At 41.4% G+C, this 23660-nt stretch overlaps 1 protein-coding gene across 1 annotated transcript in view; it reads right to left on the bottom strand.

Moving 5' to 3' along the window:
- Window positions 1-22167, bottom strand: part of bug (thioredoxin domain-containing protein bug) — a 35555-nt gene extending 13388 nt beyond the window's left edge. Inside the window, exons 1-4 of the mRNA XM_080277861.1 lie at window positions 21925-22167; window positions 20338-20400; window positions 6616-6774; window positions 4423-4625 (exon numbers count right to left, since the gene is read on the bottom strand). Of these exons, the coding sequence (XP_080133987.1) occupies window positions 4423-4625; window positions 6616-6774; window positions 20338-20400; window positions 21925-22167 (668 nt within the window). The remainder of the gene's footprint in view (window positions 1-4422; window positions 4626-6615; window positions 6775-20337; window positions 20401-21924) is intronic.
- Window positions 22168-23660: the final 1493 nt, after the last annotated feature.

Consider the following 23660-nt stretch of genomic DNA (forward strand, 5'->3'; position numbering starts at 1 on the left):
TGACAGGCGTAAGGCAGAATAAAAAGCGCGCTGCAGTGATCTTTTGGGAAGTAATATGATTGAAAATAATGTAGTATACGTGTTTTTAGCTGTGAAAATGGAAATGTTTGTTGAGTGACGGGAAGACCGCCGCCGCACTGCATGTCGGCCGTACGCTTCGTTGATTTTAGCCTTATTTTCACTGCTTATTGTACAAATACGGATTCCAAACTACCTGTACGTTGTAGTATAAAATTTACTGTGACAGAATGAGGCTGTGGTAGAGGGGAAACCGGGTTGCTGGAGGTGTGAAAGTGAAGATTTTGTTACCCAACTTTGCAAGTCTCCACAAGTCCTTGGGTAGTCCACGAAGGCTCAACACCTGTCTCTGGAGAAAGCTGAATGTAAGTACTATCTGCCATACCAAGTATAATGTTCTAGGGTTAATCTCTGATTTTTGGCTAATATTTCCTACAGGTACTCAGACCGCGATACAACCCCGCCACCCGGGGGGGGGGGGTCGGCTGTCCATTGGCCGCGCTTTAGGGGTTAATCATCCGTCTGTAACCTTTTTTGCATTACTTCCCTTTGTTACTTTTATATAATAAAATGAAATGAATGTTTTTTTTTTTTCACTTTATTTAATACAAGTAGCAGAGTAACGGTAACTTCCGTTCCTGTTGTAAAGAAGTAATGGTGTAACTGATAACAAAGTTACCTTTCTAAGTAACAAAGTAGCGGATAACAAAGTTACTTTTTAGAGTAATGATGCCCACCAGTGTGTGTGTGTGTATGTGTGTGTGTGTGTGTGTGTGTGTGTGTGTGTGTATACACACATATATATATATATATATATATATGGTAGGTACTCACAGTTCACGAGTATATGGGCGACAGTGGGCGTCGCGTACTAGGAATTCGCGTACTCAGAATACATAAACTCATGGGAAAAATTATATATGGGCAGCACCCCACTTCATGGGCAACCCTTGAGACTCCTTTCAGGCCTAAGTATTGTACTGTACAGGGAAACTATCTAAGACCTATTATCTAAGGTAAAGAAAACCAACAAGATTATGGCTTTACTAAATCAACAAGGATATGGCTTAACTAAACCAACAAGAATATGGCTGCTCACCTTAACCCACGAGGAGAACAGGCTTGATGGAGGTAAAAAGGGGATCCAAGGCAGGATGAAGCACCTAGAGTGCATCACCTGCATCACCCACCACACCACCCGACACACCACTTTCTTCACCATGCTTGTCACCAGCACTTTTGACACTTTAACTAGCTAATGCACTCCCTTTGTTCATAAACCCTTCAAAGTCTATTTCTGACACCTCAGACATCGCATCATCCTCTTGATCCTCCTCAGGATATGACTCTTCTGATGTTGAAGGGAGTGATTTCTCACTTTCTTCAAGCTGCAGGTAACGGGTGACAAGGGTTTGCTTCTGTCTGTTTACTTCCTGAATGTGCTTGTCTGTGTAATAGTGGAAGGTTCTGTCCAGTGAAGTCATCACCTCCTCCACTCGCAACTGAGAGAGTTTGATGTCCTTGAAATCTTACTTAAATTTATCAAGGGCACACAGTACCCAGCGATCTCCATCATGAACAAATCTTCACTCTCCACCACTGGTGTTGCTGGCTTGTCTGCTGCGCATCATCGCCATCAGAGGGAGGGCAGAGCATAGGCAACCATTATCGCTTCTTGAGATGGCAATGTCGCATACTTGGGGTAACCCCGGATTTGGGCCACTCTTCGCTGCCGTCTCGCCTACAAGAAGTTCAATTCGCGTACTATTAAAAAATACACTAAAATTCGGAAAAAAATAGGTCTTCGCGTACAATGAGGATCGTGTACTCTGAACTCGTGTACTGTGAGTACCTACTGTATATGAAACAGGGGCTACTTATAATGAGGACCACCTTTAGTTCTTTACACACTGCTATGGTGGGGCATAATAATATATCTGTAAAATGGAGATGTACAGTCATGGTAACAACAGTTTTAAAACATGGATATCAACTATGCAGTATATGAGTCCTCAGAATGAGATTTCAATTTCTGTGATACTACAATGGCCATTCATCAATTAATTTAATAATACCTCCATTTTTTTTTTTTATTTGGTGTTGTTATAAAAGTGATGATGATAAAAAAACAAGCATGAATGAGTGTAAAATTATTCAGAAAATGATATGAATAATGTACATACGAACACTAAAAAAAAAATTATCTGGAAGAAATATTCACACTGTGTATTTACCTATTTGTAGTATACAGGAATTGAGCAATGCTTGTGTTGTCCTGTCTCCATATCCACACTTATTAGTTCTTGTTAGCTGCATGGTACCTTTCTCAATCACTCAGAGTACCAGAAATCCACCTGGAGGGTAGTTTTTCTACTTCATTACTTCATCATTATAAGGTAAAGTTTATCCTTGACGAGTCACTTTTCTCCTTGTGGCGTGTGACTGCCAGCCTCTACTCTAGCGCACAGGGGATAAAAGGTGGAATGGAGACTAAGGAATACAGAATGAATCAGGTCACATTATCTCTGACAATGTACAGTACTCCCATCTGCTCCAAAGGTCTCTCGAGCCAGTCCCAACCCACTGGAGTAACCTGTCAACCCCTCTTCCTACCCTACAGTGTCATTGGGGAAAGGCCCCCCCTTATTCTATTCTGACTGATCATTAATTCATGAAGAAGGTGTTATATGAGGAGAGATTTCAATGAATACTGTCAAAGCAGGTGCCATAACAAAGGAAGCTCCATCAACCCATCCTGCATCCCTCACGAGCAATTGCTCTATCTCCTCCCACGAAAGTCTACTAGGCCTATGACACCCCCAGCACCTGACACCTCCAGAAGATTGCCCTCCAGGCTGAAGAGCAAGTCAGAATCTGCCACCAGAGACAGTCATGCCCTCAAAACAGCCAATCCCAACCAAATCCTCTAGTACCTCTCGGTAACCATAACAGCACTAACACGTTCTCTGATGCACTACCTTCAGTAGCAGATCTAACTGCTCCTACCCTAGGACAAGTGGGTAACCACCATGGAGGATAATGATGTAGTTTCAGCAGGTGTTTACCTGCATCAGTATGGTAGCCCTAGTTAAGAAGACTCTGAGGACAAGGCACCTGCATGTGTCATGAGATGCACAACCACCTCTAAGCACCAGCTGCTAGGCCAAGTAAGGTTAAAGTTATCCCACAACTTTCTACTATGGCAGGAGATGCAGAGTGCCTACACCACACCCTTAGATGGACTAAAGGCAAGTACAATCCTACTACAGAAAGGGCTAGAGTGATTAACATATCACTTTATCCAGATCTACTGTAGGCTGAAGGTGTTCCATGACCACTCTAATGTAGCAGTGTGACTTGCCCTAAAAGGGACTGATGGCTCCTGCAGAAAACTACTGTGGCAGAGTCATGTGTGCTCTCAGCTGGAATATTGCTCACCCTTGTGGAATGGATGTGGAGAGGTTGCACTAAAGCAGCTTGACAAAATTCAGAACAAAGCTGTTAAAATTATTACTAACCCTTCTATAACAAATAAACTACTTCCCCAACAGGTAAATAGGAATGTTGCCTCCCTTGCATTATTTTACAGATAGTCACACTGTCATATTGCAGAACTTCCACCTATCAGAAATCTTTTATTCCCTGAACTGCATCTCTTTGGAACACACTTCCCCAGAGTTGTTTCCCCTCAAACTTCAACCCCCAGCTGTTCAAGTCCAACTGTTAGAGATTTTTTATGAACAGAGAACACTGGTAATCTGGTGTACGGATTATTTTTTTTTATTCATTTTGTTTTTCCTTCCTATTGTAAAAAAAAAGAAAAAAAAGAAAAAAAGAAAGAAAGTCCCTGCAGGGAACTCTCGTGTAGCAGAGGCCACAAACTGACAGCCTCATCCCTGGATGCTGAGGTGGTCTGGAAATATCCTGCAACCACCCTCCTGTGACAGTAGATGCAGAACTAGGCTAAAGATGCTCTGCAACCACGCTCCTGCTGTGCAAGCATGAGAACGACAATTCTGCCTGCCTTCAGAAAGGAGGAAGTATCCTGCAGCCACCCTACTACAGCAGGAGTCATAATCAATTATTCTTACCCTTCAAGCTAGCAACAAGAGGTGTACAGTGCCTTGCAGCCCCAGGCTATATTACTGTGTATGATTACAAGGACCAGTCTGGAGACTCCTCTTGAGGAGTTTCTGCACCATATATGAATAAATTACTGCACTATATATAAATAAATTACAGTATTACCTTCTTACTGTAACTTTGTACAGTACACATATTTTCCTTATCAATTCTAAGAAAATGTTACTATTTGTTCTATTTAGTTGTTGCTGTATGGTACTAAATTATCAGTATGTCAATGCATGAGCATAAATGGCTGCATCAGAGTCTAAATTCACTTACCTATGATGTTCAATGCTGTCTAGACCATACACAGGGATGTTTGGCAAAGAGCGTGCCAAGGCATTGACATATGGTGAACCCACTACAGAGAATGGACAATAAGGGCTGAAGAAATATACCAGGTGGCAGGGCCCAGCAGTGGTCCTGCCTGTTACATTAGGGTCTACCTGCAGTAGCTTCAAGAGGGTTGTAGCATTGATGATCTGAGGAGAGAGAGGTTTCCTCAGTTTTATGAAGCTTTTTTGTTTGTTTGTTTCTGGAAAAAAAGGAAGTTGACATGCATGAAAAGCAATATAGTATATATATATACATACATACATATATATATATATATATATATATATATATATATATATATATATATATAAATCTATCTATCTATCTTTCTATCTATTGCCAGACACCATAATCCTGCAAGGGGTGGCCATTTGACTTTGAGTTATTTGTTTTACGGGGAGGGGCACTAACCCTTCACCAACCCACTTGACACGTAGGGAGCATATCTGGTTGGTTATATGGTTACCACCCAGCGTTGAAAATGGTTTCTTGGCTTATAGGAAACCATTTGGCTGGTCACTCAATGTAAAGCCACCTGTAAAGGAAAGAAAAGCAATAAGAAGTGACAGGCAAGATGGGAGAAACAGGAAGAGAGGAGGGCAGGCACAGAAAAAGAATGATAAAGGCTAAGGAAGAAGTAGGCAGCACTACATCAAGTGAGTGGATGATGGTCGCTACCACCCAATACGTATACGTACATATATATATATATATATATATATAACACCTAAAACATATACATATGTATATATATATATGGACATGTCACAATAAATAAAAATCTATTCTTTAAATGATGAAAGCTAAAAAACAGAATGGTGAACACTAAGCATGAAGTGTATGGAAAGTAAGTGAACCATACCTGTTAACACATCCTCAGACTCTAGAGCACTGAGAGTATAGGGGAAGATGACATAAAATGAAAACCTCTCACTATTATTTTACCAGCATTATTTAGGCCATAAGTATCTGCAATTTTCAGATTCCCATAACCTCACTATAATTTCATTGTAAGGATTAAAGCAAATTTCCCAAGATATACAGAATATAAAGTGAACACTGGCAGTTGGTGGAGGAAAAAAAAAAAAAAAACAGCAGCCAATATACAGCCAAATAAAACAACAGTAACTACACAGAATAATACATGAAATATTCTGGTCACCTCTCCTGTCATTGCACCAGCAAAGTCCTAGATAGGCTTTATTTATTCATTATATAAAAAAAATAGATGAAGTAAGCCATCTGAGAATGGCAAAACTGAACTGCAGGGTTTTGGCCTTTGATCCCTTTCTGGAAAACATATATATAAAACACCAACCATCTTCCTTAACCTAAGGTGACCAGATTTATTGGAGCTAAAAGCAAGACGCGCGCGAGCGTGCATATGTGTGTGTGTGTGTTTGTGTGTCTATAAATAGATAGATAGACTGATAGATAGATAGATAGATAGATAAATAGATAGGTAGACAGATAGACAGACAGATAGATATAGATAGATAGATATAGATAACAAATAGATACAGTAGATATATAAACAGATAGATATTGACTAATGTGACAGTGACCGCTGCTGCGCTACACCTCAAACTGAGGCTGTTAATCAAACACTGACGTCTCCTACGAACTCCGAACATACTTTACGGTACAGTGAACAGGTCGACCAAAGTTACCAGCTAGTGAGCATTACAGATTTTATATTAATAATTCAGTATTTCATTTGTTTAGGATTATGCATAATTTAACTAATTCATCCTAATTTCATAAAAGAAGGCCATGTTATATCTAATGCAATAGTAAGTTTCTAAAAGCGGGACAATTAAGATAATTTGCTCAAAAAGCGGGACATTCTAGTCACAATTAAAAAAGCGGGACGGACGTCCAAAAAACGGAACTGTCCTGCCTAAAAGCGGGACTCTGGTCACCTTACCTTAACCTCTTTAATTATATGACAAATGCCTAATTTTATTTTAGCTATCACCCAACAATTTCACTAGCCTTACAAGAGTTATTTTGAACTTTAGAGCTTAGATACTGTCTTTATTAACCTCTTGAGTGGAAATGTCTTCAGTTAAAATTGTCTGACAGTGGCAAAAAATTCTTCTGACTGATGGGGTTAACAAACACCAACAGCTTCACCTCCACATCAGTCACTGGCTCAGTTGTGTTGACTGGAGCACACACGGCTTTTTTGCTGCCACTACCACTGCTGGGGCCATTAGTCTTGGTAGCATTGGCATCAGGATCTGCCTCTTGCTTCTCAGGTGATCCCGATGATGATAGTGCTTCTTCATCAATCTATGGGAAAAAAATTTAAAATAAATTTGGTGATAAAGAACAAGATTCAAAGGGTAGCTTATGATACATCACGCTACTCTATGCTATTATGCTATCTAGAATAGCATGGTATGACAAATATTATTCAAATGAACTTACACTGATTTCAGCTCACTGTCTGATATGACTAGGACCAGTAAAATACTAAAAAAGAACTTATCTGTTTTGCATGGAATAAAAAAACAGAAAAAGTGTGCAAGTGTGCATGCATGTATATGATGTGCATCAGGCATGAAGATCACTGTTTACTATGTGAAGGAAATATATTTCATTGCACTGCAATAAACAGATTTATACATGTGTTTGATTAGACTTACTTATAAAGTCAAGGTGAGAGAACTGATGACTTCTCTAAACTCCCTCTGAGAAAAGTGGACGTGAATTGTGTTGAAAGGAGCCTGACTGATTACATGCTCACAGAGAGGTCGATGCTCAGAATGGCTGCTGATACAAGGGCCATGAGAGGATGATGTGGAAGTCTGTCAGATCATACAATTGTAGTATGCAAGAACAAGCTGAGAGGAGTGAGGTGGACCAGGAGAGAGAGGAGCAGTCAGGGAGAAAGACTGAAAATCGAGATGCTGAAGATCAAAGAAATGACAATGAATACAAGACCAAAGTAAGGGAGGAGTTGGAATCAGTGAAGTGGAATGAAATGGATCTGGAGAGCCTGTGGAATGCATATAGGAACTGCAGAGTTAGGAATGCTGAAGTGGCGTGTGGTGTGGCACGACTAACAAACAAAGAAGAAAGGTACAGCAAGGTGGGATGAAGAGATTAAGAGAGCACTGAAGGAAAAGAGGAAGAAGTGGCTAGAATGGTTGTTTGATGAACAGGGGTTCAATTCAAATACGAACTGAATATACTGAGTGCATGAAGCATGTAAAGAGACTAGTGAAGAGGAAAAAGGAGGTAAATGATGATTAGGAAGAAAAATTAATGCAAACTACTCTGAAATTAGGAAGTTATTATAGAAACAGTGTGGCAATGTAGAAGTGACAGCTGAAAGAAATGTGAAAATGTGAAGGATGTAAGTGGCAGATTATTAACCCATGGGATTAAGCAAAGACCAGATGGAATTAATATTTTGAAAACCTGATGAATGGGAATGAAGAGAGCACAGTGGCTGTAAACATGATTGGTTTTGGAGGTGTGCAGAGAAGGAATGCAGTGCCAGAAAATGTGAAAATCGCACAGGTGAAGAACGCTGTGAAGGGGCTGAAAAATGGGAAAGCAGCTGGGGTTGATGAGCTGTATGCAGAGATGATTAAGTGTAGTGGAGAAAGCGGAATGAAGTGTTAGCTGGAGATATGTAAGAAGGCATGGATGAGTGAAACTGTGCCAGCAGAGTGGAAAAAGGCTGTGATTGTATTCCTGTACAAAAATAAAGGTAAACAAAGTGAGTGCAAGAATTATCGTGGCATAAGTTTACTGAGTGTTGTAGGGAAGGTATATGGAAGAATTATTGTACAGCAAGTAAGTGAGATATCAGAAGTCCTAGTGAGTGTTGAACAGAGTGGCTGTAGAAGTGGCAGAGGGTGTTTGGATTAAATATTTGCAGTGAGACAGATAATGGTGAAGATGTGTGAGAAGGACAATAAAATGTTTACAGCATTTATGAATCTGGAAAAAGCATATGACAAAGTAGGCAGAGAAGGTTCGTGGAAGGTTTTTTGCATGTACAGTATAGATGGTTAACTGCTAGGTGCCATCAAGAGTTTTTATGATGATAGTGATGCATGTACAAAGGTAAATGGGGATCTAAGTGAATGGCTTACGATCAATGTGGGTGGTGTGACAAGGTTGAGTGATGTCTCCATGGTTGTTCAATATATATATGGCTGGGGTGATTAGCAAGGTAAAACCATGTGAAATGGAGAGAGGGATGGCATTGGTAATGAATCGTGATGGATGGAATATCTCAAATTTGTTGTATGCTGATGATGCAGTGTTACAGTACTTCCAAATGCCAGACAAGAATTTGGTAGACTAGTGCAGAGTTTTGCTGATGTCTGTGAGTGTCATGCCTTGAGTGTAAATGTGGAAAAGAGTAGTCAAGGGTACTGAGAGAAAAGATGACTCCCAGTGTGATGTTACGGTGCATGGAGAAAGACTGGAATTACTGAGAGAGTTAAAATACCTGGGAAGAGTGATAGAAAAGAGAGGAAAATGTGCAAAAGAAGTGGAAAGTAGAGTGACACAAGGAAGGCAGCTAGTGTTAAGAAGGCCTTGATAAGAAACAGAGGCTTGAGTGCTGCAGCTGCATGAGGCTTACATGAAGGAGTGTTAGTGCCAACTTTAACATATGGATGTGAGAGTGGTGTGGCATGAAAATGAAAAATTAAGAGTGAAAGCAGTTGAGATGGGACTGCTGAGGAATGTATGTGGAGTACAGAGAGTGGATAGGACATGAAATTATGTGATTTGTGAAAGATCTGGAGTGAGGAAGTCTGTGGACACCAGAATCGAAGCGAATGTACTGAGATGGTATGGTCATGTGGGGAGAATGAATGACAATAGAGTGGTGAAAAAGATATATCTGAGTGAATTTGAAAGAGGGACGAGGTGAGGTAGGCCAAGGAGAAGGTGGAGGGATATGGTGGATGAGTGTGTGAGGAATAGAGGTATGAATGTCCGTGAAGCGAGGGGACTGACAAGAGATCGAGCTGGCTGGCTGAATGTTGTGAGAAGAAGTGCATGACCAGGGACTTGACAACCCATTTTAACCTGAACTGGGTTCGGACTGATTCCATCGGATACATTTATGTGAAGCTACCGAATGTGGTGAAAGCTTTTGGAGTATCAGATAAAGCCAGGATTCTGGGGGCTTGAATGGCGAGTGAAAGGAAGCGTGGCCCATTGGACTGGGCAAACTTGGTCTGGATGCTGCTACTCTTCACCCTGCCCTAGGGTGGGAAAGGATATCCGGATAATGATGATGATGATGGTGTGTGTGTGTGTGTGTGTGTGTGTGTGTGTGTAATAACTGAAGTGAGACTTACCACATTAACCCTCTTATATACGAGGGCTCGGTAAAAACCCCAACCATTTGTAATAATGAACGAAAAAAAAAAAGTAAAATTATCATTCTGAATTGTTCACTCATTTATTCAACAGTGATTTCTCATAGATATATAGACATTTTGTCAATGGTTGTTAAGAGAAAGTTGTGGAGCATTTAACAAGCACTTACTGTATGAAATGTTTATATATCTCTAAAAAATTTGTATTGAATAAATGAGTGAAAAAAAAAGAAAAAAAAGGGTAATTTACTTTCTTTTTTCTTTCTTCTTTCATTATGAGTGACAAGCCAAATGGTTTCCAGTACACCAGGAAACCATTTACTACACTGGGCGGTAACCATATAACCAGATTACAGCATCTGGTGGTTTACTGGAAAATTAAAGCACTCCAATTGGATTGAGCCTGTGCAGGTTTCTATCCAAGGGACAGTTGGGATTCATGGCTCACATAATGCCACTCAAGGATGAGTGAGGATGGTAACTCTCATCTTAAATGTCTGGACCAACTTGCCTAGGCCCTGGCTCCTATGCTCCTCATGGGGCAACAAGATTAGATGATGATGATGATTAGGAATATCATTTATTCATTTATAAAAATGTTGTAATTTCATAATACTGTAATACAGTTACAAACAAAGGCAGGGAAATGAAGTGTTGGGAAACATTTTACAATGCTGAGCCAGCTGCTACTAGAGCAGCTGGGTGTGGTCAAAGACCGTAAGATATTTCTGTTCTATAAGCCATTACCCCTTAAAAGACAGGCATCAGAATGTTTTGACATATGCTCAAGACACGCATAATTGGCGAGTGCGATATGGTGAGGGGGGTAGTGGGGGTGGGAGGGATGGTGGTGGAATTTTGGGGTGATGCCAGGGAGAGGGCTGGGTGGTTGGGGGGGTGGGGGTGGGTGTGGGGGGTAGGGTGGGGTAGGGGGATGATAGGTTGGGGGTGGAGAGGGGGTGGGGTGGTAGGTAGATGGGTGGGGGTGGCAGTGGGGGTTAGAGGGGTGGGGTGGTTTTGTGGGTGATGGGTTTGGGGCATAGGGGGTGGATGGGTGGAGGGCTAGGGGGTAGGGGGTTGGGGATGGTGGGGGTAGATGGTGGTGGGTAGGGGTGGGAGATAGGGGGCTGGGGTGGTAGGGGGACTGTCGGGGAGTAGGGGATGGTTGGGGGTAGAAGGGGTCATGGGAATTGGGTGGTGGGATGTGTGGGAGGTGGGGGTTATGAGTGGGGCGGGTGCAGGTGGTGGGAGGGTGGGGGATAGGGATGGTGGATGGTAGGGGGCAGTGGGGCTTGGTGAGACTGTGGAGGAATTTGGGGGGCTGTGGGGGTTGGGGTGGGGGGGTGGGGGCTATGAGGGTGTGGCAGGGGGGTTGGGGTGGGAAGGTGGGGGTGGGGAGGGTGTGGGTGTGGTGATAGGGGGATGGGGTGGGTGTGGGGGGCGCGACTGCATATGCGGACACCCGTCTTTTTGACCCCTGTACCCTCCGACAACATATGCAGACACCCATCGTTGAGGGGTTAAAATCTTTCTGACAGAGCTAGATGTGTAATTTCTTTACAAAAATAATCACAATTAATGCTCTACAAATTTTTCTCAACAAGCACTGACGAAATGTTTATACAGTACGTCTGTAAGGAAATCAGCATTGAATAAATGAGTGAATGACGAAATAAGGTACAGTAATTTATCTACTCATTTATTCCTTTATAACATGAAGCAATTTCATGGCAGTAGAGTTATAAATAAAGGGAGGGGAGAAAGTTGAATGAAAACATTTTCCAAAGTCGCGCATATCGCTGAGTGAAGGGTGTGAGGTACGTAAGGTCTGGGCCAGCAATGAGGGTCATGCAATACTCGGAAGCTATTCAATGTGGGTTGCGTTAAAAGAGTTAGAGAGGGTTAATCACACTTTCCTGGCCAGGATTCAAAATTGGCCCTCGCACTCCAAATGGTACTGCGCCAAACAGAGGATCCCCACTTTGCCTATGGGCAATGCGTGCATTTATCGACCCCATTACATGCCCCCCTTTTTCTCCCCTTGGTGATTAATTTGGTGAGTTTTGAACACAGGTAGCATAGCAATGGAGGCCACAATTAGGGGCACTGCAGACCACACTGAACAGCTCATCCCTGGGATATAAAGAATAGGACACTCCCAGCTAACCAAGGTAGGCTACATCAAATTGCCAACCAAGCCTCGCCTCAAATCCCAGACCACTGCCAACCAATGTAATAACTGAACCGAAACGTAACAAATTAATCACACGGTCCTGGCCAGGATTCGAACTTAAGCCCTTGTGCTCCAAACACGCGCACGTTACCCCTGAGCCAAACAGGGGATCCCCACTTTGCCCACGGGCAACGCGGACATTTATAGACCCCATTACATATGTTACAGGAAGTTTGTGAAACCAGTGATTTCATGAAATCCCTAGTGAATTCGTGAAATGAGTTTAAACTGGGATGGGTTAATTAAGGTTTAGTTAGTTTAGGCTTGGTTAGGTTAGGCTGGGATAATCTAGGTTAAGTTTAGGTTATGTTAGGCTAGGTTAGTCATGTTGGGTTAGGTTATATTAATTTAGATGAATGCTAAGTTATGTTATGAGTTCATCTAAATCAATCTAACCTAACTAACCTAGCCTAACATAACTTAAACTTAACCTAGATCATCCTAGCCTAGCCTAACTGCTGCCTAAATTAACCTTAGATAGGTAACCCTTTTTTTATCTCAATGGGTAACCTGGGGTCTCAATACCCCAAGGAGAAAAAAAAAAAAAAAAAAAAAAAAAAAAAAAAAAAAAAAGTTAGATTTATTCGAATGTGCTTTAATACACATTAATTTAAGCCATTTTCTTTCATAAAGGACCAAAAATGAAGTTTATCTGAAAAAATATATTTTAGAACTTTTAGAAAAAAAGTGAAAAATGTTTTATATGCTAATTTGAACCTAAACCCTAGGAAAACTGAAAGCCAATATCCTAAACTTTTGGGCCATCTCCTGTAGACTGATGTTGAGACTTCCTGTAAACAAAAGGAGACACACAGCAAATGAAAATTAACTGTACACAAGGAATGACATATGACGCGACGTGATAGGTAACCTGGGGTCTGACAGACCCCAGAGGCTCTATAAAGCAAAATCAGAGCCAGTTCCAGGAATGACTCCATCATCCCCATGAACGACTTCACTAGACAGGAAGGTAAACCGGAAGGTCAGATCCCTCAGCCTTAAGACCATATGTGAAAAAATTAATTTGGGGGGCCTAGGACTTTTGAGAACCTAACCTAAATTAATCCATCCCAGTTTAAACTCATTTCACGAATTCATTAGGGACTTCATGAAATCACTGGTTATGCAAAGTCCTAATAACATATACAGAATGTATGTATATATATATATATATATATATATATATACAGTATATATATCTATCTATCTATCTATTGCCAGACGCCTCAATCCCGTTTGGGGTGGCCACAAACAAATCGCCTCCAAGTCGCCCTGTCCCCTGCCATTTCACTACCCTGCTCCCAACTCACACCCCCCTCTCTCATATACCTCTCCACCCCATACCTCCATCTCATCCTCGGCCTCCCCCTCCCTCTTCCCCCCCTCCACCTCACTCACATACACTCTCTTCGTCAGTCTTTCACCCTCCATCCTCTCCACATGGCCAAACCACCTCGGTGTGTTCCTCATAAAGCTCCCTATCACATCCACATCAACACCACAACGTTTCTTTATATCCTCATTCGTCAGCCTATCCCTCCATGTGACTCCACAGGCTCCTCTTAAATAACTCATTTCCACGGCTCTCACTCTTGACTTGTGTCCTTCCAACAACGTCCAAGCTTCACTTCCGTACGTTAGAGTTGGTATCACAATACTGTCATGTAGTAACTTTTTCACTTCCATGCTCACTTCCCTGTTTCTTGTCACTGCTTTCAAATAACCAGCAACCTTTCTTCCCTGCTGTACCCTTTCAAGCACTTCACCCTCCAAACCTCCATCCTTACTTATCACACTATCCAAGTACTTAAACGTACTCACATTTTCCAATTCCTCACCATCCAACCTTGCTGTACATTCACTGACTTCACCTCTCTCAAAGACCATCACTTTACTCTTCCCTACATTCACCTTCAGATATATACCTATATATATAATCAGACCCCTATATATACAATCAGACCCCTATTTACAAAGGATCGACTTACAAAAAATCCAGATATGAAAAAATGTGTGTGTGGCAGGTCAGTTATGGGAAGAAAGATGGGGTTAGGTGAAGACACTGACAAGGAGGTGAGGTCTTAATTGCAGTTCAGGGAAGGGTAGGATATAAGTGGAGGAGCAGAGACAATAATGGGATCATGGCGCCAACCCTCTTTCTCATTCATAGAAATGACCTCCTATCTGTCACTCACAACGCAATACACTCTTAAACTGATGACTCGACCCTTCATAGTTCTATCACATTTAGTACCTCCTTTACACAATTTGATATAAATTCCCAAATAAACAAAGCAATTTCTCTGAACCAGGACCTTTCTAAAATTAATCAATGGGGACAAACAAATCTGGTATCATTTAATGCTCAGAAAACTAAATACATTAATTTCTCCAACAGAAAGAATCCCTCAGACTCTCACATAATTTTAAATGCTGTCAATATTCCCGTATCCACTACAATGTTTCTAAAAAATTGGGACTTATGTACAGAGTTCGTGAGTTCTTCACTGACAAGCAGATGGCCACAACATACAAAAGTCTTGTGCGTTCTCAGATCTAATACTGTTCACCACTGTGGAGCGGATGTGGAGAAGTTGCATTGAGGCAGTGGGACAAATTCAAAATAAAGCCAATAGATTAATCAATAATCATGCCATTGTGCAGGACCTTCCTCCATTATCAGTACATAGAGATGTTGCTTCTTTAGTATTATTTTATTGATATTTTACTGTAAGTGCTCTGACGAGCTGGCTTCAATTGTGCATCCCCTTCACATTTTCTCCTGAAATACTCGGCAGCTGGAAGCGCCCATGAATTCACGCTCTCTCCCCCGCAATGCAGAAGCTCTGCTTATCAAAATTCATTTATCCCCAGAACTACTATTCTCTGGAATTCACTTCCTGGGAGTTGCTTCCCACAAACAGTTAATCCACTTCAATTTAAATCCAGTTGTTATAAATATTTTATGAATGGAGGATGCCTTTAGGCACATGGACTTATTTTTTTTCCTTTGTTTTTCCTTCCTCCATTCACTATCCATAAAAAAAAAAAAAAAAAAAAAAAAAGTGGGTGGGAGAGAGAGAAAGAGAGAGAGAGAGAGAGAGAGAGGATAGCACAGAAGTAGGTATGAAGAAGAAAGGCGATGAGATAAAGAACTTTGTGACCTCAGTAAATATGGGATTAGGGTTGGGTTGGAGGGAGGGGGAGAGAGAGAGAGAGAGAGAGAGAGAGAGAGAGAGAGAGAGGATAGCAGAGAAGTAGGGATGAAGCAGAAAGGTGAAAAGGGTAAAGGGAATGAACTCTGTGACCTCAGTAAATATGGGATTAGGCTTGGGTTGGAGAGAGAGAGAGAGAGAGAGAGAGAGAGAGAGAGAGAGATGGACTTACGAAAAAAAATGACTTGTGAAAGACCTTTAGGAATCAATTATTTTCGTAAGTTGAGGACTGCCTGTACATACAGTATGTGTATATATATATATACACACACACACACAGTAAAAGCTCGATTAACTGGAATGCATGGCGATTCTTCCATTCCGGATATGGAATTTTCTGGATAATCGAATGTTACTCTTAGAAATTTACTGGGAGGTCAAACAAATGAAACAGTACCAAACTTGGGACTTTATTTCATAAAGTACATTATTCAGTATTAGATACTGTACAGGTAAGATACAGTACAGGCACACTCACGCTCACTAATATCTGCCCAGGGGTGCCCCATTCCTACCTCAGAATACCCAGGGAAGAGGGGAGGGGGGGGACGAAATGAGCTTCACCTGCCACTACCCCAGCTCCCGACGATCCCCCATACCCCTACCCAACTCCCCACCCTATCCGTCATTCTTAACTAGCACTTACATCTCAAGCTAATTTCATGCTTAACACTCTTGGTTCCACTACTAATACAAACAAAAAGCATTAGGATATGTTAAAAGAATATAACTATCAACACGCTGCAGCAAGAAATTAATGCATTATGATGTTGACAGTAAAACAAAAATGTTAACAATGGCCACTTCAGGCCTCCTGTGTTGGGTGCACTGCTTTGCACACACACACACACACACACACACACACAGACATAAACACACCCAAACACACAGGCACAGACACGGACACATGCAAACACCCAACGCATGAGGCCTGGGATGGCCATTGTTAACGTTTTTGTTTTATTGTCAACATTATAATGCATTAATTTCTTGCTGCAGCATGTTCATAGTCATATTATATACTTTTTATATATCCTAGTGTTCTATATTTGGGTATTAGTAATGTGACTATAAGTGTAAAGTATGAGGTTAGCTTGAGATGTATCTGCCAGATAAGAATGATGAGTGGGGGGCTGGGAGGGGTATGGGTATGGGGGAGGGTCGTGAGCTGGGGTAGAGGCGGGTGGAACTCGTTTCGTCCCCCCCTTCCCGTCTGGGTATATGGGGGTACGAAGGGGGAATCCCTGAGCAGAAATTATTGATCGTGAGTGTACACTACAATACACACAAAAAGACAGCTAGAGAAATTGTACAGGACTGAACACAAACCAGCAAACATTACCAAAAATTATTTAAAGAAAAATTTAGCATATGTTACAGGCCAAAATAATTTTGGAAACTTAGCTGCATACACTACTTTACCCTGTACTGTACAGAACTAATCAAGAATTATAGGGAGACGACAATATCCGGAATATTTCCGACCCCATGCCTGATCAAATTTGCGTTCTGGTTATATGAGGAGCTGATGCATCAGATGCCAGTTAATCGAGCTTTTACTGTATACAGCTACCACAAAATGACTTAGGATCCCCCCACAAGGTATTAAATAACATAGAAATCATAGTATATCGCAATGTTTGTTCATGAAATGCCATTCATTAATACGAAATCATGTTTCCCTTGTTTTTCAGGACCAGTTGGATGTGTTTTGGCATGGAATTACTTATCTCTCAAGTAATTATCTAAGGACATTGCACCAAACATCTGTCAGTTCAGTCTTGAGGTTGTCCAGATCGGGTGTCTTCTTCTCTGCCACGATTTTCTTCATCTCTGCCTAGCAGTTTGCTATCAGATTTAGATCCGGACTGTTGCCACGCCAGTCAAGGACCTCAATCCGATTATCTTGAAGCCATTTTGTCACCCTGCTTGACTTGTGACATGGAGCTGAATTGTGCATTAAAAAGTCGCACCCATGAATAGCACAAAAGTTTAACAAATGATCTTTCAGAACTTGGATGTACTGGCCACCATTCGTCATCAAGTTCTTAGGAAGAAAGTAGAGGCCTCCCCGTCCTATTTCACCTGAGAAACACCCCCATACCATTACTGATTGTGGGTGCTTAACAGTCGGCATCGTATAAGCAGGGTCTTATCGACTACGGGAGGCAGGGCGACGAACCTTGGCAGAACGCACCTGGAACACTTGAAATGTGCTTTCGTCGGAAAACATAACTTTTGTCCACTCATCCAATGTCCAGTGTGCATACTTCTTGGCAAACTGAATGCGGTGCTTCTTCATGCGCTCAGTGAGAAGCGGTTTCTTGGCTGTGGTGCGGCTTGGCAAACCCAGCTCCTTCTGCAAGCGGTGTTGGATAGTTCGAATTGAGACGTCTTGTAACAGCTGGGGATGCATTCTCTTCAATTCTGCTGCTGTCAGTCGAGGATTCTTGATTACTTCCCTCTTCAGAAGCGTATCTGTACCTCTGCAAGTTGTCCTCTTCTTTCCACCACCATGCTTGTGCTCTACAACATCAGGTGGCAGGCTGCGCGCTGCAGCAAGAATCTTCATGACGGTCAACTTTGCACGTCCAGTATGTTCACAGATCATGTTGATAGGGACATTATCCTGCCTCCATGCGATGATACGGACCCTCTCATCCCTTGAGCAGTAATTTCCAGGCATGACAACACTCTCTATCTATCTGTCTATTGCCAGACGCCATAATCCAGTATGGGGTGGCCATTTGACTCTGAGTTATTTGTTTTACAGGGAGGGGCACTAACCCTCCACCAACCCACTTGACACACAGGGAGCACGTATGGTTTGGTTATATGGTTACCACCAAGCGTTGTAAATGGTTTCTTGGCTTACACTCAATGTAAAGCCACCTGTAACAGGAAAGATGGGAGAAATAGGAAGAGAGTAGGGCACGCACAGAAAAAGAATGATAAAGGCTAAGAAAAGTAGAAGGCAGCATTACATCAAATGATGACTCTAGGAAAATAATAGGGCAAACAGTAATGCATATGAAAAAAAGGGGAGGTGCAAGCTCGGAGCGATGGGAACATATACTCCCACTCTCGCATCTGCACAAGCACTGACTTGCTGAGTGTTTCACCACCTCCCGCCAACACCAGAGGAATAGACATTTACTTCTTGCCCAAAAAATTCACTTGGTAGAGGTGGAAACACAAAGCAAAGAGAAACAACTCTCCCACAGCAATTGTGTATGTAAGTCCTAAGTCAATTTGCGGTGTGTGTGTGTGTGTGTGTGTGTGTGTGTGTGTGTGTGTGTGTGTGTGTGTGTGTGTGTGTGTGTGTGTGTGTGTATATATATATATATATATATATATATATATATATATATATATATATACTCTATGTATACGTATATGGTGGACAGGGACACCCATCATCCACTCACTCAGTGTAGGGCTACTCCAGGGTGACTACATTGAGTGATGAGCCAAATGATGAGACACTGGGTGGTAACCATATACAGTAACCAATCCATATGTGTTCCCTCCATGTCAATAGGTGGGTTGGTGGAAGGTTAGTTCCCCTCCCTGTAAAACGACTAACTAAAGAGACAAATAAAATGCCTCGTATCCAGATGGACTTACAGGTAATGGCCAAGGACCGAACAAGAGACACAATGAGGATGACAACATGGAATGTGAGGGGTGAAAGTGAGAGATTGTTCAGGTGAATGAGGATGCAAAAGTAGACATATAATGACTGACACCAAATGGAAAGGTGAGAATATGACAGAGTGGGAGTATGGATTGTGTGGGAGTAGGTGAGAATGATGAGGGAAAGAAGCATGTGTAGTTACATGGAGAGATAGCCTGACAAGTGAGAAAGTGAAGAAGTGCTCTGGTGTGGATGTGGATATGAAGAAAGTGTTAGAAGAAATACACTGGGGTGGTTTGACCGTGTAGAGAGGATGGAGAGTGAGAGACTAGCCTACCTAGGAGTGTATGTGAATGAGGTGGAGGATGGATAAAGGACGAGGAGACCAAGGATGAGATGGAGGGATGGTGTAGAAGTAGGAGCGTGGGGGGCGCATGTAAGCTGGGAGAATAACAGTCAAAATATCAGGGGACAGGGTGACATGAAGACAATATGTTTGTGGCCACCCCTTATAGGAGGTAAGGCATCTGGCTATACACAGTATACAATTTATATATATAAACATACATGCATGAGTGTGGGTGTGGGAGGCTTCCAATGTGTAATGAGAGAGGTATGCATGGAAATGTTCTGCTTCCACTGCAGCACAACATTCTGCCATCAATGAAGGAACCTCCACAGAGTGCAAACATATCAGAATACATGAAAGAACATATTACTATGTCCCAAAGATGTTCACTCCAGGTTAAGAGTGAAACTAGATACAGCATAGATAATAATATACACAGATACGTTATGTGCCCAATCACTGGAGACTTGTCAAGACGAAATACAGTACTGTATCACTAATCTTTGAACATCTTTTGTTATGTACAGTTCTATGCAAATGTGAGAATTAAACATAAAGTTGGGTGTTACACCAAGAAACTGCCTTCCCTGGAGATATTTTTTTCCTAAAAAACAATAATAGTATAGCATCATCATCTAATCCTGTGTTGCCCCATGAGAAGCATTGAAGCCTGGGGCTAGGCAAGTTGGTCCTGACATTAAGATGAGAGTGGCTAGCCTCACTCATCCCTGAGTGGCATTATTTGAGCAATAAACCCCAACCACCCCTTGGATAGAAAACTGCACCGGCTCAATCCAATTGGAGTGCCTTAATTGTCCACTAAACCACCAGGGGCCACGTTTTGGTTATATGGTTACCATTCACCATAGCAAATGGCTTCCTGGTGTACAGGAAACCATTTGAATTGTCACTCAATGTAGAGTCACCCGTACGCAGAAGGAAGGGGAAAGAATGAAGGAAGCAATACTAGCACCTGTATAATAATACCTAACAGAAACGTGACAGATACTTCTAAGGGTACATAAGAACTTAAATATTATAGCACAGCATTTCATATGTTTACTTACCTCAACATCACTAATACTTGCTTCTTGTGGCTGAATATTCAGATGTCTGATCATCTTCATCATCTGTAAGACCTTCTGGCTGTAATGGAACATAGGTAAAGGTAACTATGTAGAGTAACTGATCTTTATGTCCCATATATATTGTATTGCCCAAACTGCAAACTGCACTTAAACTTCTTGAAACACTTCAGTATTTTGGTATTCTATTTCATTCTCTCTACTCCCATTCTGTTCGGCTTCTTTACCTACTGGAACTGATAACTTAGACACTATCACCATTAAGCTTTTCAATCTGATGACACATTTTATTAATACTGTACATTTTTACTACCCCCAAACAATTTTATTCAGCCTTGGGGATACATCAAGTAATGAAATTATCAATGAAGACTATATTTAACCTGTGGATTGTGAGCCACAGCTCAGGCTGGGAGGTGTCGCGTTGTGGGCCACAGCTCAGGCTGTGTTGGCCACGCATCACCTCTAACTACTCCATCCCTATGCAAACTTGAGCATGGCACTACACAAAGACGGATTTTTTTTTTTTTTCAATAGATGCCCTGGATGTTTATCTTTAAGTATTTAATAAACAAAAACTAACTTTTTTTGTTTTTTTTCTCACTACTCCCCTATGCAAACTTATGCAGGGCCCTACGCAAAGATGGAGAGAGATTATTTTTTTCTTTTTTCACCAGATGATGCCCTCGATGTTTATCTTCAAGTTTATAATAAACAAAACCCTTTTTTTTTTTTTTTTTTTTTTTAATTTTTTGTGCACCACAAGGTGGGATAAAAAAAAGGTTAATTGTGCAATCCACAGGTTAAACCTTCTAGTTTGAAGTCATCCTCCATAACCAGATAAATTTGCTGGAATACAGCAAGAATAAAATGAACAATACATCATTGGACTGAAGGGGTTAACTCCTTCAGTACAATGATGATTTCTGTTTATTCTGGCTTCCACTGATTAATTTTGTCACATTAGAATGGACCTGTAGTATCAAAGGGAAAAAATAGAAAATAAATTAAAGGAACGATACAATACACAACTTTAAATAAACAACTACAAAAACAGCCTTCCATTGTACATTACACTAAAGCATACAGTATATAGCTTGGTGACTTTTTATGATAATGTTGCAAAATAATAGCATAGCCTAATACAGCAGTTATATCAAAATGTACTGCATACAGTACCAATAACCTACTGAAAATAACCATTAGTGTATTATAGCAAAAGTTTAACAGTATACTGTAATGATTCTGCATAAACTTGTTCAATTACGGTTGAACCTGTACTTTACTGTATACTATTGTTGTTGTTGTATAACCAAATTATGGGGTGAAGTGGACCTGCTATGGTGCTCCTGTTAACTAGGTCAAGAGATCCAAATGCAGCAACCATCCAGGAACCAATCCTCTACAATTTTCCCAGTGCCTCGCTGTGGTAAGATACTGTCAGTCACAAAGGAGTGTCGGTTCACCGTATGGGACGGTCCTGCGAGGACACTGCTTGCCTATGGTTGATGGGTCTGCTCGGCCAAACAGACGGGTTGATCAACAAGTGTATGTACAGTATATACAAACCTTAAGTTTCAGTAAAATTTCCCGTAATGGAACATTTTCCTGCTCTGTGTCAACTTCCTCTGTCTCCTGCAACTGTCCTGCAACTCCATCCCTTTGGATTTCACAAGTTTTGTCATCTCCATTACATCTGTTCTCCTCTGGAACTATTTGCTCAACACACTTGGGTGGATCAGGGTTTTGAGTGTCGCAGGTTTCTTGTGTTTTGTCTTTTTCAGTGGAAACCTGATCACTTCGTGCTTTCATGTGTATTTGTGCAATTTATTATTTATTACTAATGACTTTTGCTTGTAAGAGATTTCTGCAGTGATCCTCAGTATCAATGCCCTCTACTTTTGGCCTATGTTCACTTTCATCTCGCTTCTCAAGCATTTGTAGGTCACTCTCATCGCACCTTTTTTCTTTGCAGTATGGCACAGTGCAGGACTGTATTTCATTATCTGCACAATTTTTAGAAACTGTTGTCTTTTCATTACATTTTTCATTTTTTGTTAAGCATTCCGTTTCTTTAAAATTTATAGGATTCTCTTGATAGTCAACAGCATCATTCACTATACTTTCAGCTGCAGGTAGTCCCTCCTCCCATGATCTTACTCTTGTTGAGTAAAACACCAGCAAGATGATGAAAGACTCTGAAAGTAGATGGTATATGTGCATGTGATTTACTAAGGTACTGGTATAGTATATTTTAAATTAGCTTTTTTTTTCCCCCCCCAATGCAAGGAAAAAGGAACCAAAGGCCAGAAGCCTACAAACTGTTCCCCCAAAGAAAAAAACAAAAACCAAATAACAGAAAGCAAAAATTCAAGATTCGTTCATTTTGAGATGCCTGGACACACTGTGTCTGAAAGACTGGAGATCATAGGCAGTAGGATATAAAGACAGAGGGGGAAACTTCCAGAGCTGACCTGTTGCATGAATGAAGGACCAGGAGTAAAGGTTAACTCTTGCATTAGAAAGTTGGAAAGAAAAGGGAAAAGGGATAGATAAAGTTTACTAAATATGGCTTTATATAATAGAGTACTAAACTGTCTACCTGTCTATTTATTGTTGGATGCCTTAATCTCATTAGGGGTGGCCACAAACAAATCACCTCCATGTCACCCTGTCCCCTGCCATTTTGCTGCCCTCCCCCCAGCTCACACCCCCCTCTCTCATATACCTCTCCATCTCATCCTCAGCCTCCCTTTCCCTCATCCCCTTTCCACCTCACTTACATACACTCTCCTCTTTTGTCTCTCGCACTCCATCCTCTCCACATGGCCAATCCACCTCAGTGCATTTCTCCTAACACATTCTATCAAATCCACATCGACACCACAATGCTCCTTCACATCCTAAACTGCCAGACTCTCTCTCCATGTAAATCCACATGCTGCTCTCAAATAACTCATTTCCACTGCTCTCATTCTCGCATTCTTCTGACAAGGCCCAATCTTTGCTTCCACAGGTTAGAGCTGGTATCACAATACTATCATGCAGCGACTTTTTTACTTCCATGCTCACTTCCCTACTGCTTATCTCTGCTTTAAAAAAAGTAGCAACCTTTCTTCCCTGTTGTACCCTTTCAAGCACTTCATTCTACAAACTTCCATCCTTACTCTTCACACCACCGAAGTACACATACAGTAATCCCTCATTTACCTGGACGTGTAGTATCCAGTCCTGTTCATTATCCGGATACTGGACCTTGGCTCTATTAATCCATTATACGAATTTACTTGCTATTATCTGGACGT

The sequence above is a fragment of the Coenobita brevimanus genome, chromosome 71 (assembly GCF_032717465.1).
Source record: "Coenobita brevimanus isolate Jiangsu-jjx chromosome 71, ASM3271746v2, whole genome shotgun sequence".
NCBI lineage: Eukaryota > Metazoa > Arthropoda > Malacostraca > Decapoda > Coenobitidae > Coenobita > Coenobita brevimanus.